General features: G+C 53.8%; 2 protein-coding genes across 2 annotated transcripts; both read left to right on the top strand.

The window, feature by feature from the left end:
- Nucleotides 1-1,319: 1,319 nt before the first annotated feature.
- On the top strand, nt 1,320-8,692 carry NCLIV_037910 (hypothetical protein; the record flags this gene model as incomplete). The annotated part of the gene is made up of 16 exons (XM_003883991.1): nt 1,320-1,529; nt 2,060-2,305; nt 2,941-3,027; nt 3,460-3,632; nt 4,265-4,371; nt 4,815-4,855; nt 5,281-5,425; nt 5,706-5,766; nt 6,179-6,261; nt 6,387-6,454; nt 6,652-6,712; nt 6,940-6,995; nt 7,316-7,417; nt 7,844-7,988; nt 8,191-8,246; nt 8,633-8,692. 16 exons carry the CDS (start codon nt 1,320-1,322, stop codon nt 8,690-8,692), a joined length of 1,701 nt encoding a protein of 566 aa, XP_003884040.1.
- A 5,093-nt stretch (nt 8,693-13,785) lies between these two features.
- NCLIV_037900 (putative oocyst wall protein) lies at nt 13,786-17,368 on the top strand (the record flags this gene model as incomplete). The annotated part of the gene is made up of 6 exons (XM_003883990.1): nt 13,786-13,903; nt 14,534-14,985; nt 15,318-15,490; nt 15,782-16,074; nt 16,574-16,884; nt 17,090-17,368. 6 exons carry the CDS (start codon nt 13,786-13,788, stop codon nt 17,366-17,368), a joined length of 1,626 nt encoding a protein of 541 aa, XP_003884039.1.
- Nucleotides 17,369-17,508: the final 140 nt, after the last annotated feature.

Here is a 17,508-nt window from a genome sequence, read left to right as displayed (position 1 = left end):
GGTTTGTTCACGGCAACAAACAGAGCGATGTTAGGTCTCCGGATCGGACGCGAAGCGTTTCGACGGTTTTGGCGTCTCTCGCTGTTCCTCAAGGTGGACCAGGATTCTGGAACGGTCTCTTTCTGGTGTGTTCCGTCCAGTCCGTTATTCTAACGGCTTTCCGCGTTTCGGCTGGCCGCCCAGTCGTCGGGAATGCAGGGACCCCCATTTCGCCTTTCTCACTTTTTCTTCGACCGACCTGGCCCGTTTCCTCCACGAGGATCATCATGAGGCCCTCCACAGCCGGTCGGATCTTAAGCTCCGGGCTGTTACACTCGCGGTCCGACTTCTCAGTTCCTTCGCTCTCTGGTTCTGTCCCGGCGCTGCTCTTCAGCGGCGCCCGCACGCGTGACCATCTTCCATCCGCAGCCTGGTTTGACTGTCGCTTTCAGTCGATATTTCAACGGAACCCGCAACTACCCCCAACGCAAACAAGTGCGCCGATCCCTCTGTTGACCCGGCCCCCAGCCGCTCCGCCACGAGGTTCCTTTCCCCGTGGCCCGAGCAGAACCTCGCCGCCCGTGCAGCATGAGCGCGTTTCTTTGCCTGTCCGCGGCGGGACGTCGGCAGATCAGAATGGCGAGAAATTTCTGTGCTCCCTTCTTCGCCGTGAAGAATCTGCGTTGCCCAGCCGATCCAAGTCCGCGGCGCTTTCCTTCAAGCCCAGACCTCGGTCGCCTTTCGGCACGCGGCCGGGGGCTCTTCCCATCCCCGCTGCAACGGCACCATGCCCGGGTGTGCAGCGCACAGAGCGGTCGAGCGCAAGATGTCAGACAATCACGCACACAAGCTGTCGAGGCCGCAACCTCGCTGTCTTGCACGGGTCAGATGGAAATTCCTTTTTCACAGAGGCTAAGAGGGGAAGAAACGGCCCGGAGAGTGCGGAACAGGAACTGCACGAGTACGTGGCCAGAGAGCGCGTTCGCTGTGGTGTACGTACTCTGCGTCACGCCACACTCGCGGAGGCCTCCGGTCCGCAGCTGGGATTTGGCGCGGCATCTCCTGCCAGCAGAAGACGCTTTTCTGCGGCTCTTGGCGACGACCTTCGTCTGAGAGACGCCGAGAAGACGCGAACAGAAATACACGGCGCGCCTGGAGGAGAAATCCATGAAAGAAGCCTTTCTGTCTACTGCCGGCGGGACGGAGGACGCGTTCGAACGGCGTCACATGGGCGTAGCCGTCCCCCGACGCCTGCCTCCGCGTGTTCGCGGTGCCTCGAGCTCGCATCGCTGTTCTCGCGTTTCTCTCCGACTCGCACTTTTTCCGTTCCTTTCTCCTCGATGGTTTGCCCGCAACCCGAGAATGGGGGCGGATCTTCGGACCAAACCCAGGAGGCCAGCGGCTCTTCTGGGCCTCCGCACGAATCCGACGAACTTAGGTTCCACGATCTTCTGCGTGCAGGGCGCCTGTCCGAAGGCTCCTATCGGGCCTTGACGTCTCTTCTGAGGTACCGGACGGTGACGAAGGAGCAAGCGCTTCTTCTTCCTCAGGTTCGCGCAACACACAAAGGAACTCTCGCCGCCTGAACCCCCCGCCCCTGCCGTTTCTCGACGGAAACTAGCTAGAAGAATGCTGTGAAGGCGGAGAACTGACGCGCAACGCACACTTCCACGTTGAAACCCATTAGCCACATACTTACATACCTAAAGGCATATCTGTCCCAACTTTAGAAAACGTATATGTGTGTACATGCGCACGTATGTGATGCATATCTTTTTATAGTTTTATAAATATATATATATATATATGTACATATATATATATATATATATATTTATATATATGATTACCCAGTGTGTCAGATTGTGCCCCGAAACTGGGGAATGGTGACATCGGAATGCCGGTGTCTGCCCCACATTGTTTTGGTCTGAAGCAGCCCGGTGGATGTAGTCCACATCAAATCCTTGCGAGGTTTTTGTGTCAGCGTTGATCCGTCTGCATAGGTCAGGTGCGCCTCCTCTCCTCGCGCGCGCTGCTCACCCCGCCGTTCTCCCCCTTTGGCTGTTTTGGGACTCCTCAGCTCCTACCTCACCGAGCCGCCGATGGCGACTGCGGCTCGCCGTCGGGGGACTCCGACGCCGGCTGGTTTGTGGCATCCCTCCCGGTCGCCCCTCGCGACCGAACTCGCGATTGCCTCATTCAAGCGAGGACAGGAACCGGGAAGACGCTTTGCTTCCTCTTGGTTGTCATTGAGCGTATGCTCCTGCAGCCGCCCACCGGCGTGGGAGCTCTCGTTATCGCGCCGACACGGGAACTCGCCGCTCAGGTGCGAACTTGCGCTCTGTCCTTCGGGAGAGACTGCACGGCGTGTGGTGTTCACCGGCGGCAAGGCAATCCGGAACCTCGAAGCGGAGGCGAAGCGGAAAGACGCGGTAGACCCGCACTGAAGGTTTTCTCTCTTGTGCCGTGGAAACCTGTCAGGCTTTGTACCGAATGACGACACAGAAGCACGGAGCGTCCAACCGCAGCGCAGTGTCTGATGCGACGCACATCGTGTTCGTCCTCGCCACGCATAGGAGGTCCAGAGCAGGCGTAAAGCCCGAACCCACGAGGGGCGGGTAGAAAGGCATGCTCACGCGGCACGAAAAGCGCCACGAGGCCTCAGAGACAGATTTGCTTGACGGTAGATTGAACAGGGAGAGAGCGCATATTCCGAATGCACGAAAAGGGAAGACGGGACGCGGGGCCTTTCACGAAGGGTTCGGCGAACGGGGCGATTAGCGCAGGAACACGAGCCGAGCAACACAGCGTTGCTGTTGCGTCTGTGAGCTGTGTGAAGATGCCAAGTTGCGTTGTTGTGCTATGTTGAAAGCGCTGTCGTCATCACCGCCACCTTCACGTGAAAGGCGATCCGTCGTCCTGGGCTTGCGGCCCCGCTTCGCTCTCTCTGCGTCTTTGCAGATTCTCCGAGAGGCGGAACAACTCGTCGCGTTCCATCCTGTGGAAGTCGCGGCGCTTGTTGGAGGGAATTCGCGGAAGGCAGACGAGGTAAGATCTCTGCGCTGGACGGCGACAGGGAGAGACTGCGTCGAATGGAGAAGCCAGCGTGCCCACGGATGGGGCCCGGCAACTCGGACTGAGGGATGTGTGTGTTTTTGCTTTGCTGTTTTGCTCTCGTCGATGAGGTTTCTGCCGACCTTTCGGGCGCACGCGCCGAACGCGCCTTTCGGTGTCGTGGAAACGTCGGCCCTCCGCTGGCACCGGCGCGCCTCACGGGTTCAAAGGGCACAGACGCGGAAGTGAAACTGCAAGCGTGTACCTGTGTGAGGCCAGCACTGCAGCAAGCGCCGCGGGGTGGCCTACGCTTACGTTTCACGCTCGTCAGAGGCAGTTTCGGTCGCTCTCTGGTTGTCTCGAGGGGACGCCCAAAGTTGAACTCTTTCGCCTTTGCCGCTGGTGCGGCGATTTTTTGTGCCGCAGCTCCTCTTGAAGCGAAGGAGGCCGCAGATTCTGGTGTGCACGCCTGGCCGTCTTCTTGACCACCTGGAGAACACCTTCATGTTCTCGGCGCTCTTGGAACAGCTTCAGATCCTTGTCTTGGACGAGGCAGACAGGCACGTCTTTCTCCGCTATCTCTGCGCCGAGGCGTCCTCGTGCCTGCCGCGACTCTGAGGAGGCGACGCGGCTGACGCTGGGGCACCAGACCGACCTGTGCAGACAGCCACCGTGGACAGAAAGCTCTCGCTCCGGTTTCGCCTTAGCCGGTTGTGCACCTCTGCTGAGTTGCCATAGAGTGGCACACACGAACGTCGCTCGGCGTCCAGGATGCTCGTGTTTGCACATCTCAAAGCCATGCGCGGCACGAGACGTGAATCTCTCTGCTGGAAGTGTAGCGACAGTCTGGCGACGCGCTGGACGCATCGCGAACAGACCCAAAAAGGCGGACCGTCATTGTCTCTCCTGGAGTCAGGGTGGCAAAATCGCTGAAAACCTACATCTAATCGTGTATGTTTAGCCTAGGTGCCTTTGTCGTCATGCCCCGCTTTGTACCGTGTCCTGTCCGACGGTCAAAAACGGTCAAAACGCGCACGGGAGACTAAACGAGAGCCGGCCGGTCGTGGCATCTCAGGTGGGATGCGCTCGTCCCCAGGATATGGCAACGTTGGCCGTGGCAGGGAAGGACACACACAGAGACGTCACTCTTCTCGTACATGCGGTGATCTGTTCCTCGATGCATCTGCGGCATTTCGCCGCTCGCGGTTCCCTTCGGCTCTCGTCTATGCAGACTCATGGAGTTGGGCCACTTGGAGGAGCTGAAGCAGCTCTTCTCCTACCTTCCCCGCAATCGGCAGTCTCTGCTGTTCTCGGCGACGCTCCCGGATAACGTCAGAGGTCAGTTCGGCCGCGTCATGAGGGCAAAAGCGCACGTTTCGAAGAAACTTTAAAAGCTGCTTGTGAGGTCGAGGGCTACAACAGACGAGCACGCAAGGCGTGAAGAGACGCTCTCGAGGGAAGGTACACCGTGCGTCGCGAGGGTCCGCCGGAAGTATCCGTCGTCTCCAGTGCGCGGCGAAGGGATCTGGGATACAGCCTGGTGCTTTTTGACCGCCGAGCGGACAGCGGATTCCCTTGTCCTCCGTTAGGCTTACACCAACCATGTTTTGGTTTCGCAGTCCCGTGCTGTGGCTGTGAGGTGGGGAAACACGGGAGGTCGCCTGACGTCGTTGAAGGCCCGATGCGGTTGTTGGGGGCCGTGTTTTCATTCAACCCTTCAAGAACGCACCCACTTCGTATCGGCCACGTGCTTTTCGGCGCCTCCTGCTGTCTCTTGTCAGAGCTCGCTTCGCGTCTGTTCAAACCGAACTATCGCTTTTTTGTAAGTTTCCGCTTCGGCACAAGAGCTCTGAGACGGGGGTGGGGGGAGGGGCTGGACGGAGGCGACTCGTCCGTGGAATCAGGGTGGCCTGGGCGGTTCGAGTGATTCCGGTGTACAGCTACCTTTGCAGGCTCGTCGCGCGGGTGTATGTCGAGGGAATGTCCAGTTTTGCTGCCTGTGTGAGTCGCACTTGCGCCACCCTGAGGCAGGAGTCCCATTTTTTTCCGTGAGGAAAACGGCAATGTCGGAGAATCGGGGATGCGGTGGATCTTTGTGGATCTTGACTAGCTGCTCTTCAACGACAGGCGCGTTTGAGTTGGAAACCGTGTGGTCTGTTTGGGAGGCGGTGAACTGTCCTCTTTTTCTCCTTTTCTTCATAAGGATGTGTGCCTCTGTCTCGTGTCGGCCGCTCGGACACACGACAGAACTGCGTGGCACCAGACGAGAAACCGACACACGAGAGAGTCGAGCAGAGCGTGGTCGTGCACCCCGCGAAGGAGACAGCGACGATTCTCTTCAACTTGTTGACAGAGGAATTCGAGCGACGTCCTCACAGCTACAAAATCATAGGTACGGGTTGCACGGCGCCCTGAAAACTCGCACGAGAAGTCCTTTCGGGGTGCCGTCCCTGCTCGCCGCCACAGCAGGATTTCGCGAACAACGCTCTCGCCTTGGATCTTGAACACGTCGTCCCGGGAGTTGAGACAGAGGGTCTGGTGAAGTGGGCTCTGACCTTCTCTGAGAGAAGCCGGTGGACTTGCGGCGAGACACGTGTTTTGCACGGCGTCCCCGTCTGGATCTTCGCTGCTCCAGAATGCTGTTGCCACGATTTTGCTGTCTTTTCGTTCAGTTTTCTTTCCGACTGCTCGACTTACGTCGTTCTTCGCATCACTCTTCCGCGAGCAATTCCGGTAATGTTTTCGTCGCCTAGGTGTTCGCTGCAACCAGGAGCTAGCCGTCATCTTCAGACGCCAGTAGTTTTTGCGTCGCAGAGATAGGAAGACGCCGTGAATCAGCGTGAACGCGCGCGAGTACGCGAACGGCAGACTTCAATTCCAAACCATGCACATGCACGCAAGAGTCGCCGTTGCGCCATACATAGCTCCTTTCCAGTGACGCCATGTCAGCTGCGTTGTGGGCTAATGGTTGCACATGCATAAATGTATATAGGTGTATATGTAGATGGAAGGCAGAGTTTTTTACATTTTGTAAAGTGCCCCAAAGGTAGGCGTGTCTCTTTACGGCTGCGGCCGAAGTACCGGTCTTTCCCCCTGTAAATCGGCGAGTGTTTGTTTTGTGCTCTCCTGTGTGTGATGTGCACAGGATCGGAGTCTACGAGATCCACCGACGCCGCGAGAGCAGCACCAGAGCTGCCACGGCGTCTCGTTTCAGCAGAGACAGAGCGGGTACGGATGTTGGTTCGCGTCCCCCTGTGCAGCATGTCTAGAGACTTTCAGCACAGTCTTCATCGACCTATCTGCGGCGCCTTCAGTGATCTCTTTTTGCGTGCTGCTCTGCTTGCGGTTTTCAGGTGTCTTGTTCTCTTCCGATGTTTCCGCCCGAGGCGTCGACTACCCAGACGTCTCGCTGGTGATTCAGGTGCGTCTTCCCTGAGCTCCGTTTCGCGGATGCCCGCGGCTTCACACTGAGTGCTCCATCAACGGTTTCCCTCGCTGAGCGGTGGTCCCAGTTTTCTCGACACAAAACGTGTAGCAATGCCAGATTCCTGTACGGCTAGATATCTTTCCACAAGGAAAGCCACTGGAACGCGATGGACGTGTCGTGGCGACTTGCAGGTTTGTGCGCCGCTGACGCGCGAGCTCTACATACACCGCGTCGGTCGGACTGGCCGGATAGGTAAGCGGATCTCGTCTAGACAGTTCTCTTGGGGTAGAGAGACCTGATGTTTAGACCGGAGCTTCAGATTGCTAAGTGCTTCGGGCGGATGTCTCTCGAGGAAGACACTTCCATTCGGCACCCGCCCCCCCCATCAAGGGTAAACGCCCCAGGCAGCCGTTTTGGACAGCGCACAGTCAGTTCTAGTCTTTTGACTTGTCGCAGCTGCTCCCTCTGCGTTCCTTCAGGAAAAGACGGTCGAGCGGTGCTTCTGCTGAACGAAGCAGAAACGCGCTTCTTGGAGGTAGGTGAGATAGCCTTGGCCACCAACGCTACACACAGCTCGGCACGAATCTCCACAATATGGACAGCAACGAGCTGCAGGTCAGTTGCTTGAGCGCTGATGTGGGCATTCTGCATGCGGTTGCGCTGTTGCGGAGACCCACAGGCGTCGTGCGGTCGCTAAAACGTGAACCCATAGAGGATCCGTTCTTGTGCCTAGGCGAGGAAGGCGATGTTTCGTGCCCGAGTGCCCAGAGATGGGCCGTAGCGACTGTAGAACTCTTCGGCGGTCCGATCAACCTCGCAATTTTTCGCTGCATATTTCTGTTTTGTTGCGGCCAGCTCGTCCAGGATTTACCGCTTCAGCAAAGAGAGGAGCGAGCGCTCCAGCAGCGCACTCCAGCTGTCAACTCCGCACTAAGCAGCTGGGACACCAACGCGCAGGTTAGTCAGGAAGAAATTCTCCCTTTGCCGGTTTCACGGGGCTACCGTAGTTCTCAGATGATAGGTGCGCCTTCTCAGCCGGGGAGCGGCGGCTTTTCTTCCAAACCGGTTCAGTCGTCACAAACAGCCACGCCCGAATCGGCTCTCTTTTCCAACCGCTAGGAATCAATGAACCCGAGCGTTTTAGCTCGGCATTTCGAAATGTGGATTGCCGCAACAATACTGGCTGAACGGTGCGTAGGCAGTGGCTGGGCGTGTGTAAAGGTGACTCGATGTGTAAGTCTTTCTTCGCGAGATGGACCCCGTGCCAAATTTACTGCGGAACCAACAGGCCGTGCCGTGGCGTGTGTGGGCAAAGTGAGTCCCAGCTGGTGTCGTGCGGAAAACGGTGTTCTTTGCCCTGTGCATCTGTGGACTGCTGAACAGCTTAACTACGCGGCAACCGCAGCGTATGCGTCCCTTTTGAACCACTACAAGTCGGGTAGAACGCGGCTGGGCGTTTCCGACGATGGCGTGATTATCCAAACTGCTCTGGATATCTGCACGTCCTGCGGCCTGTCGTCGCAGCCCGGTAGGGAACGTGAATGCGATTTAAAACCTGTCGTTGGAAAGATACAGTGGTTCCGAGCGTTCTGAATCCGTAGGAGTAATAGTATGCGAATCGACAAGCCTCTGATGTGGTGCCTGCCGCCGATGTCGAGATTGAGATCGGGGTGATTCTCTGGAACGTTCATGCGTGTTTTTCTCCCCGGCGTGCTGTTTTTGCGACGCAGCAATATCGAAGAAGCTTGCAACTCTCCTTAATCTGGACTCTCATCCGAAGCTAAAGGTGAGTATCTGCTGATCCTGAGACGCTCCACAGAGAAAGCCAGAGAAGAGCGCCATTCTGCCGCTGCCCGTTGTAGAGGTGCGAGAGCGCGCTCCTTGGACCGCCGGCGGAGCTGGGCTATACAAATAAAGGCGGCAGTTCAATTCAAAACCCGTGCGTTGACGAGTCAGCTCTCTCGTGAATTTGCGAGCGACAGCAGCTCCGTTGGTTTCTGTCCAGTACAGCTTTGCAATTAGGCTTGCACGACGCGCAGCAGTGACTTGAGCGGCAGAGGGGGCTCGTGAAATACAGCTCCTGTGCGGACTTTTGTGTTTTGTTCGCTGGTTTCTCACAACACGGCGCGGTAATGTGTGGCATTTTCGCGGTTATGCGTGTTTGCTGCGCAGACTCAGGAAGACTTAGATGACATCAACTTTTTGCCGGAGTTCGTTAACGAACGTCGTTGACGTTTGTCGTCGTTCTCCGAGGAAGTCTATGCGCGAGACATCGGCCGCGTCACCGAGGGGTTAGGGGCTGGATGACGGAGATGCGAGTTTTGTTCTTTTGAAGAAATCCACGTCTTGGTCCTACCAGGACTTGGTGTCAGTTTGAAAGCCACTATCTGAATGACCAGTCATTCCGCGGTGAGGCAACGCGCTCGTGTGCTTTGCCGCCTTGCAGCCGGAAGCAGACAGGCAGAAGGGAAACATTAGGAACCGTCAGTTTGCATCATTCGTTCGCCGTTTAACAGCTTTTGTGTTTTTAGACACGAAGCTAGGATTGGTGCATGCCATCAGCTGCCGCGGCAATTCTGAAATCGCTTTTCGCCCTTGCGTCAAAACTGCTCCAAGGTCAATCAAAAGAGAGCCAATGACCGCCAAGCAACTCCATGGCTCCTACTATTTGGCGACGTGGAGAATGTCCCTGTCAGTTGCGCGCCCCTGGGTATAGGTTTGTTCAATCGGTGTAGCATCACAACAGCGTGTGGGTTTATTGTTTAGAGACTGTAAACCTGGTCATTCAGAATCATATGGTATGCTCCTCTTCTTGCCTGTGCACACCCTTACATCGATTGCAAGAACAGGGCACTTTGTAAGTTTACTATGTGGTCTTGGGCTACAGCAAAAGAGGTCACTCCAGCCAGTCTTTCTCAGAATTGTCTCAAAAAAATCAAGGTTCTATTAAGCAGGCAGCGCACTCTTAGTACCTGGAGTGTGATCTCATTCGGATCATGAGGGAATCTCGAAGGAAAGAAGAAAGTCCACTACCGGCGTAACTCTCTGAGCGTTTTCTAGGGGCAATCGAACAGCGAGGTATCATTGACATCGATGGACTAGCTGTACAGATTCCTGCGCACGTGAGGTTTGTGTGAACGCGACGAGATGCAACGGCATCTGATCCGAAGTCAAGCAGAACTGCCGACGGCTAACCGTCCGTTTTTTGTAGTGAAAACGCTCGTGAGAGACCGCCACTACATTGAGCAACTGGATGTAGCATAAAGGAACTGAAAGAGCCTGATGACACTCGGCGGCCACGCTATATTCAGGCTGTCCCCCCGGAGCACTTTGAGTGCGAGCAAACTCCCTTGATTCGACCTCATTGCTGTACCTCCTGCCTCACTCCTCCCCGTAGTTCCTAGCCGCACATGCAAGTCCACCTCACACGTGTGTGTGCTCTTCTTGTGGTCCTCACTGGAACCCCAAGCTCAACGACACTCGCACAGATTGCAGGTAGCTCTCAGACAAGAGCGGCAGGCCGGAAGAGGCCGAAGGCAGGAAGCTCTGATGTTTTCCACAACGAAAGTCAGCGGAGCCTGCTGGGGGACGAAGTTTTCTGGTGCCGAACGAAGCCTGGAAGCACTGTGTTGTAGCACCATGTATTGCAGAAACGGGTATGCTATCAGCGCAAAGGATACACCAGGGGATGGTCAACTGTCCCTCTCTGCCTCTCGGAACCGCTCTTCGTTTCCTACAGCGATTGCCACAATCCTGTTGCGTTGGAAGCTCAAAAAACAGCCCGCCGAAGATCCTAAATGAGAGTCATGCACTAAAGACATAAATAGAAGCTAACGTACGAATGGACATTACGAGCAATACCGGTATGCTATCGTCCTTTGGTGACTGCCAACAGACACGTAGTAAACAGTGAACCAGGCCTCCAGCAGAAACACGGCGATCGTGTTGCTCTGAATTGAACCTCGAAAGCGGTTGGTCTTTCTCACCATGTGAAATATCAATTACAATGAAACCTATCTGAGTAACATAACAACATGGAAGATTAAGCTGCATTACGTTCAAACTTTACCCTGGATGCGTTTTAGCAAACATGAAGACCGGTAGTATAATGAAATCCAACACTTTTAGCCGTCTTAAGCAGTTCAGTGGGGTGGTGGTGTACAGCAATCATAAAGAACCTGGTTGTCTGTATCTCATTACTGGAGTCATATTCAGTATCTAGGTACTATAATGAGTTATAACAATGTGAACACATAAGATCATCGAATATAACGGTATGCGCCTGAATGTAACGGGCTACAAGCTGTAAACAAGGGACTCCCTAACTTAACCTGAGGAGTCAAGTAGGTACAAACCGTACAAGGATTAATTAGGTCCATCTGCTCATCTAGGTTGATACTCGGTTATATATTTTAGACGCTAACTTCCCGGCTATTATCTTCCAGGGGCACCCTGACCGAGGAATCTCCCCAGCGCAAGCAACATGGAACCCAGCTCGGAAAGTCGCGCCATGCGGTTGAGCGCTGCGGGTTGCGCGCCAATCTGCATCATGGCATGAGACTATAAAGAGATGACGTGACTTCAAGACGGTTTCCATTTTTTATAAATTTTCTTCGCTGTGTATCCTACGAATTCGCTGCATCCATCAAGATAAAACTCGACTTGTTAATCCAACTGAGTCAGAAAAGGTTCGTCCCAGTGTGTCGGTGTCAGTTTGTCCGTCCCACTTCCGCCGGCACCGATTGCTTTGCACATTCGTTTGGGAAGCTCTTCCAGTTTTTCTCCATCTCCACGGCAAAATGTGCTACGAAGTTAAATGCCCACAATGTGGCAAAAGAACTTGGTAAGCTCAAGCTTGCTCGGAAATTCAGACTATCTGGGGGCAGCGTTCAAACACGTCTGTGCATGCCAACAACCACAGCAAATGGTGTGGCGGTGCTAGACATGCTTTTTCGAAGGAATTGTATAGGTAGTACAGCTTCTCGTTCTGTATATTGCTGACATGCCTTTTAAGTCCTTTAGCCTGCGGTGTGAAGGTGCCACAAATGTATGTGCATGTGTATGTTTATATTCAGTTTTGTACCTCCGTGAACAGCCAATTGCCGTCGGTGTGTGTGCACATCAGCAAATATGTTTGTGCAGACGTAATCGGTTCTCTTGCATCTTGTTACTTTTTTTTCATGCGTCCATACCGGTACTCCACTGTGTGTCACACGTTTTACTGATAACTAGCAGTGTTTATTTAGCTTGCCTTTCAAGTTAAGTAGCTGTTCCGATCGGCAGCACGGAGTTTTCCTTGCCTGTCGTGTCTCCAGAATCGGAGTCAACTAGTGCAGACCTACCATGTCTCGATGCCCATTTTATGGGAAAGCGGCAAGCGGTGAAATGCCCTTTGTGTCTAGAAATTGTGGACGAAGACCGGACAGGCAGGCCAGACCTGTCCTTTTGGTTGAATTGGGGGCACAGACGAATTTGCCGCTGTTTCGAAGATAAAAAAAATCACGATGTAGGGTAGTAGCACACTGCTGGAGTTCCACACGTCTTGGGCTTGTGTCCAGAAATGAATCCGGTCTGCGATCACGTGTCCAGTGTTTGTTCACTGATCTTGCATCAGGGCGGGATGCGGCAAGCACATTGACTCCGTCATGAAGCACATACCAGCACAGGAGCAGTGTGCGTGCAAGGCCAGATCCCAGGATGAGTTCGACAGAAACCGGTCACCTCAATGACAAGGAGGCATGAACAGCTTCGAGTAGCCGAAGAATCAGCGTCCGTTTGCGCACACGGATTCATTTCTTCCGTGTCTCGGAATGGGAGCTTCCGAGGATAGGGATGTCGCGTAATAGGCCAAGACAGTCGATCAGGCGAGCAACTGCTAACATGCTCCAGAGATGCATCAATTGTTTCCGGCAACATTTGCCTTGGCTAAGGCAACGGAGCACCTCTGAAGTCGCGGAATAATTAGTATACGCATGTTGCGTACTTCAGGTCAACGTCTGCGCCCCAGCTGCGGGCTGCAATCTCCGTGGTGCGTGTCACCGGTATCCAGAAGGGGGTGATGGGACGCGGGCGAACATGAGCAGACCATTATTGCGAGATCAGAACGTCCATGCCGTTCATGTTTCTTGTGTGTCGATGGAACTAAGTGAGGGAAATTGTTCCTTATCAGACTTCTTTACGATCAACGAGGGGAGCAGGACATCGACCGCAATCAACGTAGCGACCTTGTATGCCAGTGCATAGGCGAACAGTCCCTTGCCGGAGATGTAGTTGCAGAAGGCTTAGCCTTTAAAAGGATTATCGACGCTAAGGGTGTACAGGCCTGAGACAGTTTCAGTCGTCTTTCCTTATCGTTGAACCCAGACATCACTGTCAAGAGTACTGAAAATTTGGACCGCTGGTTTTGTATTTTGGACTGCTGCGTCTAGAAACCCGTTTCTTGTTAAAGTGCCCGGTAATGACGGAAGTCGTAATGGTGTTTTGTTTCACCGAGCACTCAGGCCCGTCCTCGTGGCAATCGTCTCTACTGCAGTTTCCCTATAATGTGAAAGATATACTTCGCGCAGATGCGAACGTGGGCAGTGTCATACTGCTGAAGGTTATTGTTCATTAAACATTGATGAAACGTGACTACGAAAAGAATGCGTATTTGAGATCTTCGATTGATCTCGCATTAGGTTCCGGATGCTAGTTTTTTAGGCAGGTTAACCGCACGTGGCTGCCATGCTGAAGAGGCCCCCGGAAGTGTCCGGGATATCTACCGTTTGTGCTGCGATCGACGGTTTGACACACGATGACGTGACAGCTCCTCACACCGAGTAGCCGTGGCTCAGAAACGCAGAATGGGTTTTTTGAGCCTTCGAGTTTGGTATTCGCGGAGATCCCACGGAATAATATGCGGCAGGTTGTCACTATATTCTTGCAGCATGCCTGTTGGTGACACCCCGATGCCTCGATTGACAGCATCTAGATATTTCAACGTGAAACAGCGTGCCGTACATGAGCTAGAAGCAGAAACTTGTGTCACTGCCGCCGCTTAGTGGTGCATTCCTTGTTCTCCCTCCATTCTCCCGAAACGTATTGCGAGAGGCTGTAGACGGCGTTGCTCGCTGCGTGGATTTTCAGCATGCCGACTGTGCTCGAAAGGCGTGCTCGGCTTCTATCCGCGGTTCTCTGCAGTGGGATAGTCCGTACTAGTCGGTCTATTCATACATGTTTCTACCTGTTTGTAGTACTAACCTCAGTGTGCCACGATAGCACTTTATCTTGTTCCTATCCGTCACTATATCTAGAATTCCGAACTCTGGCGGCTACCACACACCAAGATGCCCGTACTCTTGCGTTGCCTCTTTATCCCCCTGGCTCTTGCCTCGTGGAAGGTGATCACGCAAGCTCCTGTCACAGCAGCTCAAGGAGTCGTTGCGACAGCGTTCTGCACAGAAGGTAAGTCGCGGGTAGACGTGCTGATGCCACTTAAAGAGCCGAGTTCACGGACGATAGAGAGTCTGCCGCGCATGTTTTCAGCATGCTAACTCACGGAGTCTCGAGCTGGCTGCCCTCCGTGTTTTCTTCTAGCATGCGATACTGGTTCAGGCTCTTCTTTGACAAAAGTTCAGAACCACCAGCACAGTCGGCTCTCAGGCATTGGTGGGAACAAACTAGTGAAAACCAGATGCTCGTTATCGTACCGTCAAACATTTCTAGACACATTGTGCATGTCACTCTGTCGTAGAGCAGCGAATATCTGCTGTGTGCGCTTCTTTTGTTCGTTTGTAGGTTTCGTTCTCGACGAGTCCGGCACGCTCTGTGTGAAGCATCTAAAGCAGCCATTCACACTGTCGTGTCCTGCCAACTGCGAATTTGACGCCAATGGCACATGTTCTTGCCTTGAAGAGGCCAAAAGCGAATCGTCCTGTCCACCTGGATTCACATTTGACAGCTCTCTCAAGCTATGTGCCACGACTGTCGAAACAGCTATCGTTCAAGCGTGTCCAACAGACAAGAAACTTGTTAACAACAAGTGTACTGGAGTGTCGGTGATGACTCCACAGTTTCGATGTCCTCCTCCGTCAGTTTTCAAAGGTGATCTCTGCATTCAGGAGGATGTAGTTGCGCCCGAGCAGCGGTGTCCTTCCGGGTTCAGCCTCTCCTTCCAGGGTACTGAGCCGTGGCGTTCACTGCTCGGGCGTTTGGATAATGAAGCACCCGGACTGCGGAGTCTCGGTATTTTTGGCCGAGGGCGAAAGAGCGAGGACGACGATGAGGCCGGTGCCTCGTTCTTCGAAAAACCTGATGTTGAAAGGAAGAAACCTTTTGCGGGTGCTCTTCGCGCATCCCAGCACCATTCAGGCTATGCGGCTCAAGACAACCATTCAACAGGAATAGGCAACCTGGCGCTATCCCCAGCGCCTTCGACTGCCGACGTGCCGGAATCTCCCGCGATTTGCATCAGTAATGATGTGACCCCTGCCCGCCCTTCATGCCCTCCGGGTCATCGTCTGGAAAACAGCGTTTGCGTCAGTGAAGTAAGTGACGCCAGTGTGATGTTCTCGCTCAAGCAGTCTCAAGCTGAACCGGGTTTCCGACTGCGAACACTGTCATATTCGGTTAGAGGAACCATGCCTTAGTTTGTATCGTCACCATATTGTGCGGAGGGACAAACCAAAGCATTGCTGGATCACCAAATTCCAACGAAGCAGACGATCGATAACCACTAGCGAATCATTCATAAAGCGGGGGCACGCTTCCCCTAAGATTGATACTTCCCACTCGCGGGCAGCGTAGAGGCTTCGGAGCAAACACATACCTTCGCGTCACTTCTATTTTCTCTCTCTCGAATTCATGTTGTGTCCTTCAGATTGTGGAGGCAGTGGAGATGCAGTGTGGCGACAGCTTCCATTACGATTTGGCAGCGAACAGTTGCGTCCAGGAAAGCTTGATACCGTCTAACTCCGAGTGCCCTGATGGTTACCGCATCGAGGGGAATCAGTGCGTAGTCAGCGAAGTTCAGGAAGCCCAGCGTGCTTGCCGGTGAGTGCACCACACCCCGCATCGAACAGTCCAACAGGGTTCTTGGTGCCTCGTAATAAGCTGTTTGATATAGGCACTCCCTCTTAGACGGATGAAGACCTCATGCTACATGCGAGCGCCATCTATAGTACATTAATAGTGAATAGTGACAACCTAGACGGAGACATGGCAAGCGTTCTTTGTTCGTGGCAAACGAGTCGCCAGTTCTCTTCCTCAGTATACACTCGCGCTGCGGTTGCCATTGCCGCGTTGTCCAAATCAGCTGCAATGTGTCTTGCTAATGCCACTCAGGGACGGCTTCACCTATCAGGCGGATGAAGACATGTGCGTCAAGATTCTTAGGGAGCCGCCACGTCTGAAGTGCCCAGGAACCGACAACTTTTTTGACGGGCGCAACTGCGAGAAGAGACTCACTGTAGATCCGACGCACAACTGCCCCGCTGGGCGCCTCATGAATGATGCTTGCCTGATTGTCGAGAACAAACCTGCTGTTCCCGTCTGCCCGTCCGGCGCTTCGCTCGACAAGAAGCTGATGAAGTGCCTGAGCTCAACTGTGGCTCCGGTGAAATACTACTGCAGCCAAGGTGAGATGTTGACCGCGCGACTGACTATTGCGACTGGAGTCTCTCCAGGTATATTCGTTCCACCGTTGCTTTGGGGCATCCGGCAAATTTCGAAACTGTATGTCAGAAAAGCCTTTATTTCCCGCTGCTGAACCCTGGCTGTGAGCTGTCTACAAGTCTTCACGGACTCGCACCCTGGGAGGCTGCCTTGTGTTATTTAATATGGAATGTCCCACGATATTTGCATCCCAGATAAAAACAAGACTCCGGTGGGCCACAGAAACGAAGATTCCTTTGGGGGCAATGAAGCTATTACTGCCTGTTTGAACCCACTCCTAAGAAGCTTAGGTAGCTTACTGTCTGACGTCCTCGGCAGGACGATTCCACTTCTCCCTCTGCCTAAAGCACTCCGTTTCGCCGTGGTTTTGTATCTCTCGCTTCTCTTCGCGTTTTCGTTTGCCCTTCCTTCTTGCCATCACTTTTCGTGCCTCTTCTTCTACGGTGGTGTCTTCCGTTCCAGGGGACCTCACGGAAGAGAAGACCTGCCTGAACCGGAAGACCCGCGCAGTCCAGGCTGTGTGTCCAGATGGCTTCGACCAGAGGAGCCGCGCATGCGTCAAAGAAAAAGCTTTTCAACCTGTCGCCTCGTGTCCAGAGGGCGCCGCGCTTGTCGGGGCAGACTGCCTTCTTCAGGAAGACACGACTCCTCAGCTGACATGCGGGCCGGGTTTCGAGCTTCGAGGAGAGAAGTGTGTGATGGCAAAAAAGGTGGCCCCTCTTCAGACTTGCGCAACTGGGTACACACCGTATAAGGACAAGTGCATCAAACAGGTAAGGTCTATACAATAAATTGTTTCTTCTGTCGCTTGCAGACACCCTAAGTTTGCCTTACAATAGGTATAGTTTTTTTCGTATGATGAGACACTTCGTGATGTTTCAGCTCCAGTCTCACACTCGTTTGTTGCAAACATTGTACAGCGATCTGCAGACAGCTTTGAGTTGTCACCGGCTCTTATCTGTCCTGGCTTTGTGGCAGACCCGTCGGTCAGGGCAGATCACATGCCCGGATACTTTTACATACGACGGTACACAATGCGTCGTAAACGACCAGCAGAAGCCGATTTACGTGTGCCCTGAGGGATACATTCCAGATGGCGATGCAGGCGAATGCGCGGCGCACACGGAGAAACCCGCAGGATTACCGCTCGTATCTTCAATTGATTCCCCAGCTGTCAGCTTTGACGAAAAGAAAAAGACAGGTCTCCAGATAATGTCACTGGGGCGGCGAAAGCCACAGTTCATGATGTCTTCGTAGCTAGATGGGAGGGCTTGTCTGGAAACGCGAGAGTTTTCTAACCTATCTGGAATTGCCCCGTGCGAGCACTTCACTGATTTTTACGCCACAGTTTTTGTTTGTAGACAGTGTGTTGGATCCATTTTTGTGTGTCGCAACTC

This window comes from Neospora caninum, chromosome VIII (genome assembly GCF_000208865.1).
Source record: "Neospora caninum Liverpool complete genome, chromosome VIII".
NCBI lineage: Eukaryota > Apicomplexa > Conoidasida > Eucoccidiorida > Sarcocystidae > Neospora > Neospora caninum.
This window is presented reverse-complemented; position numbering and strand designations above follow the sequence as displayed.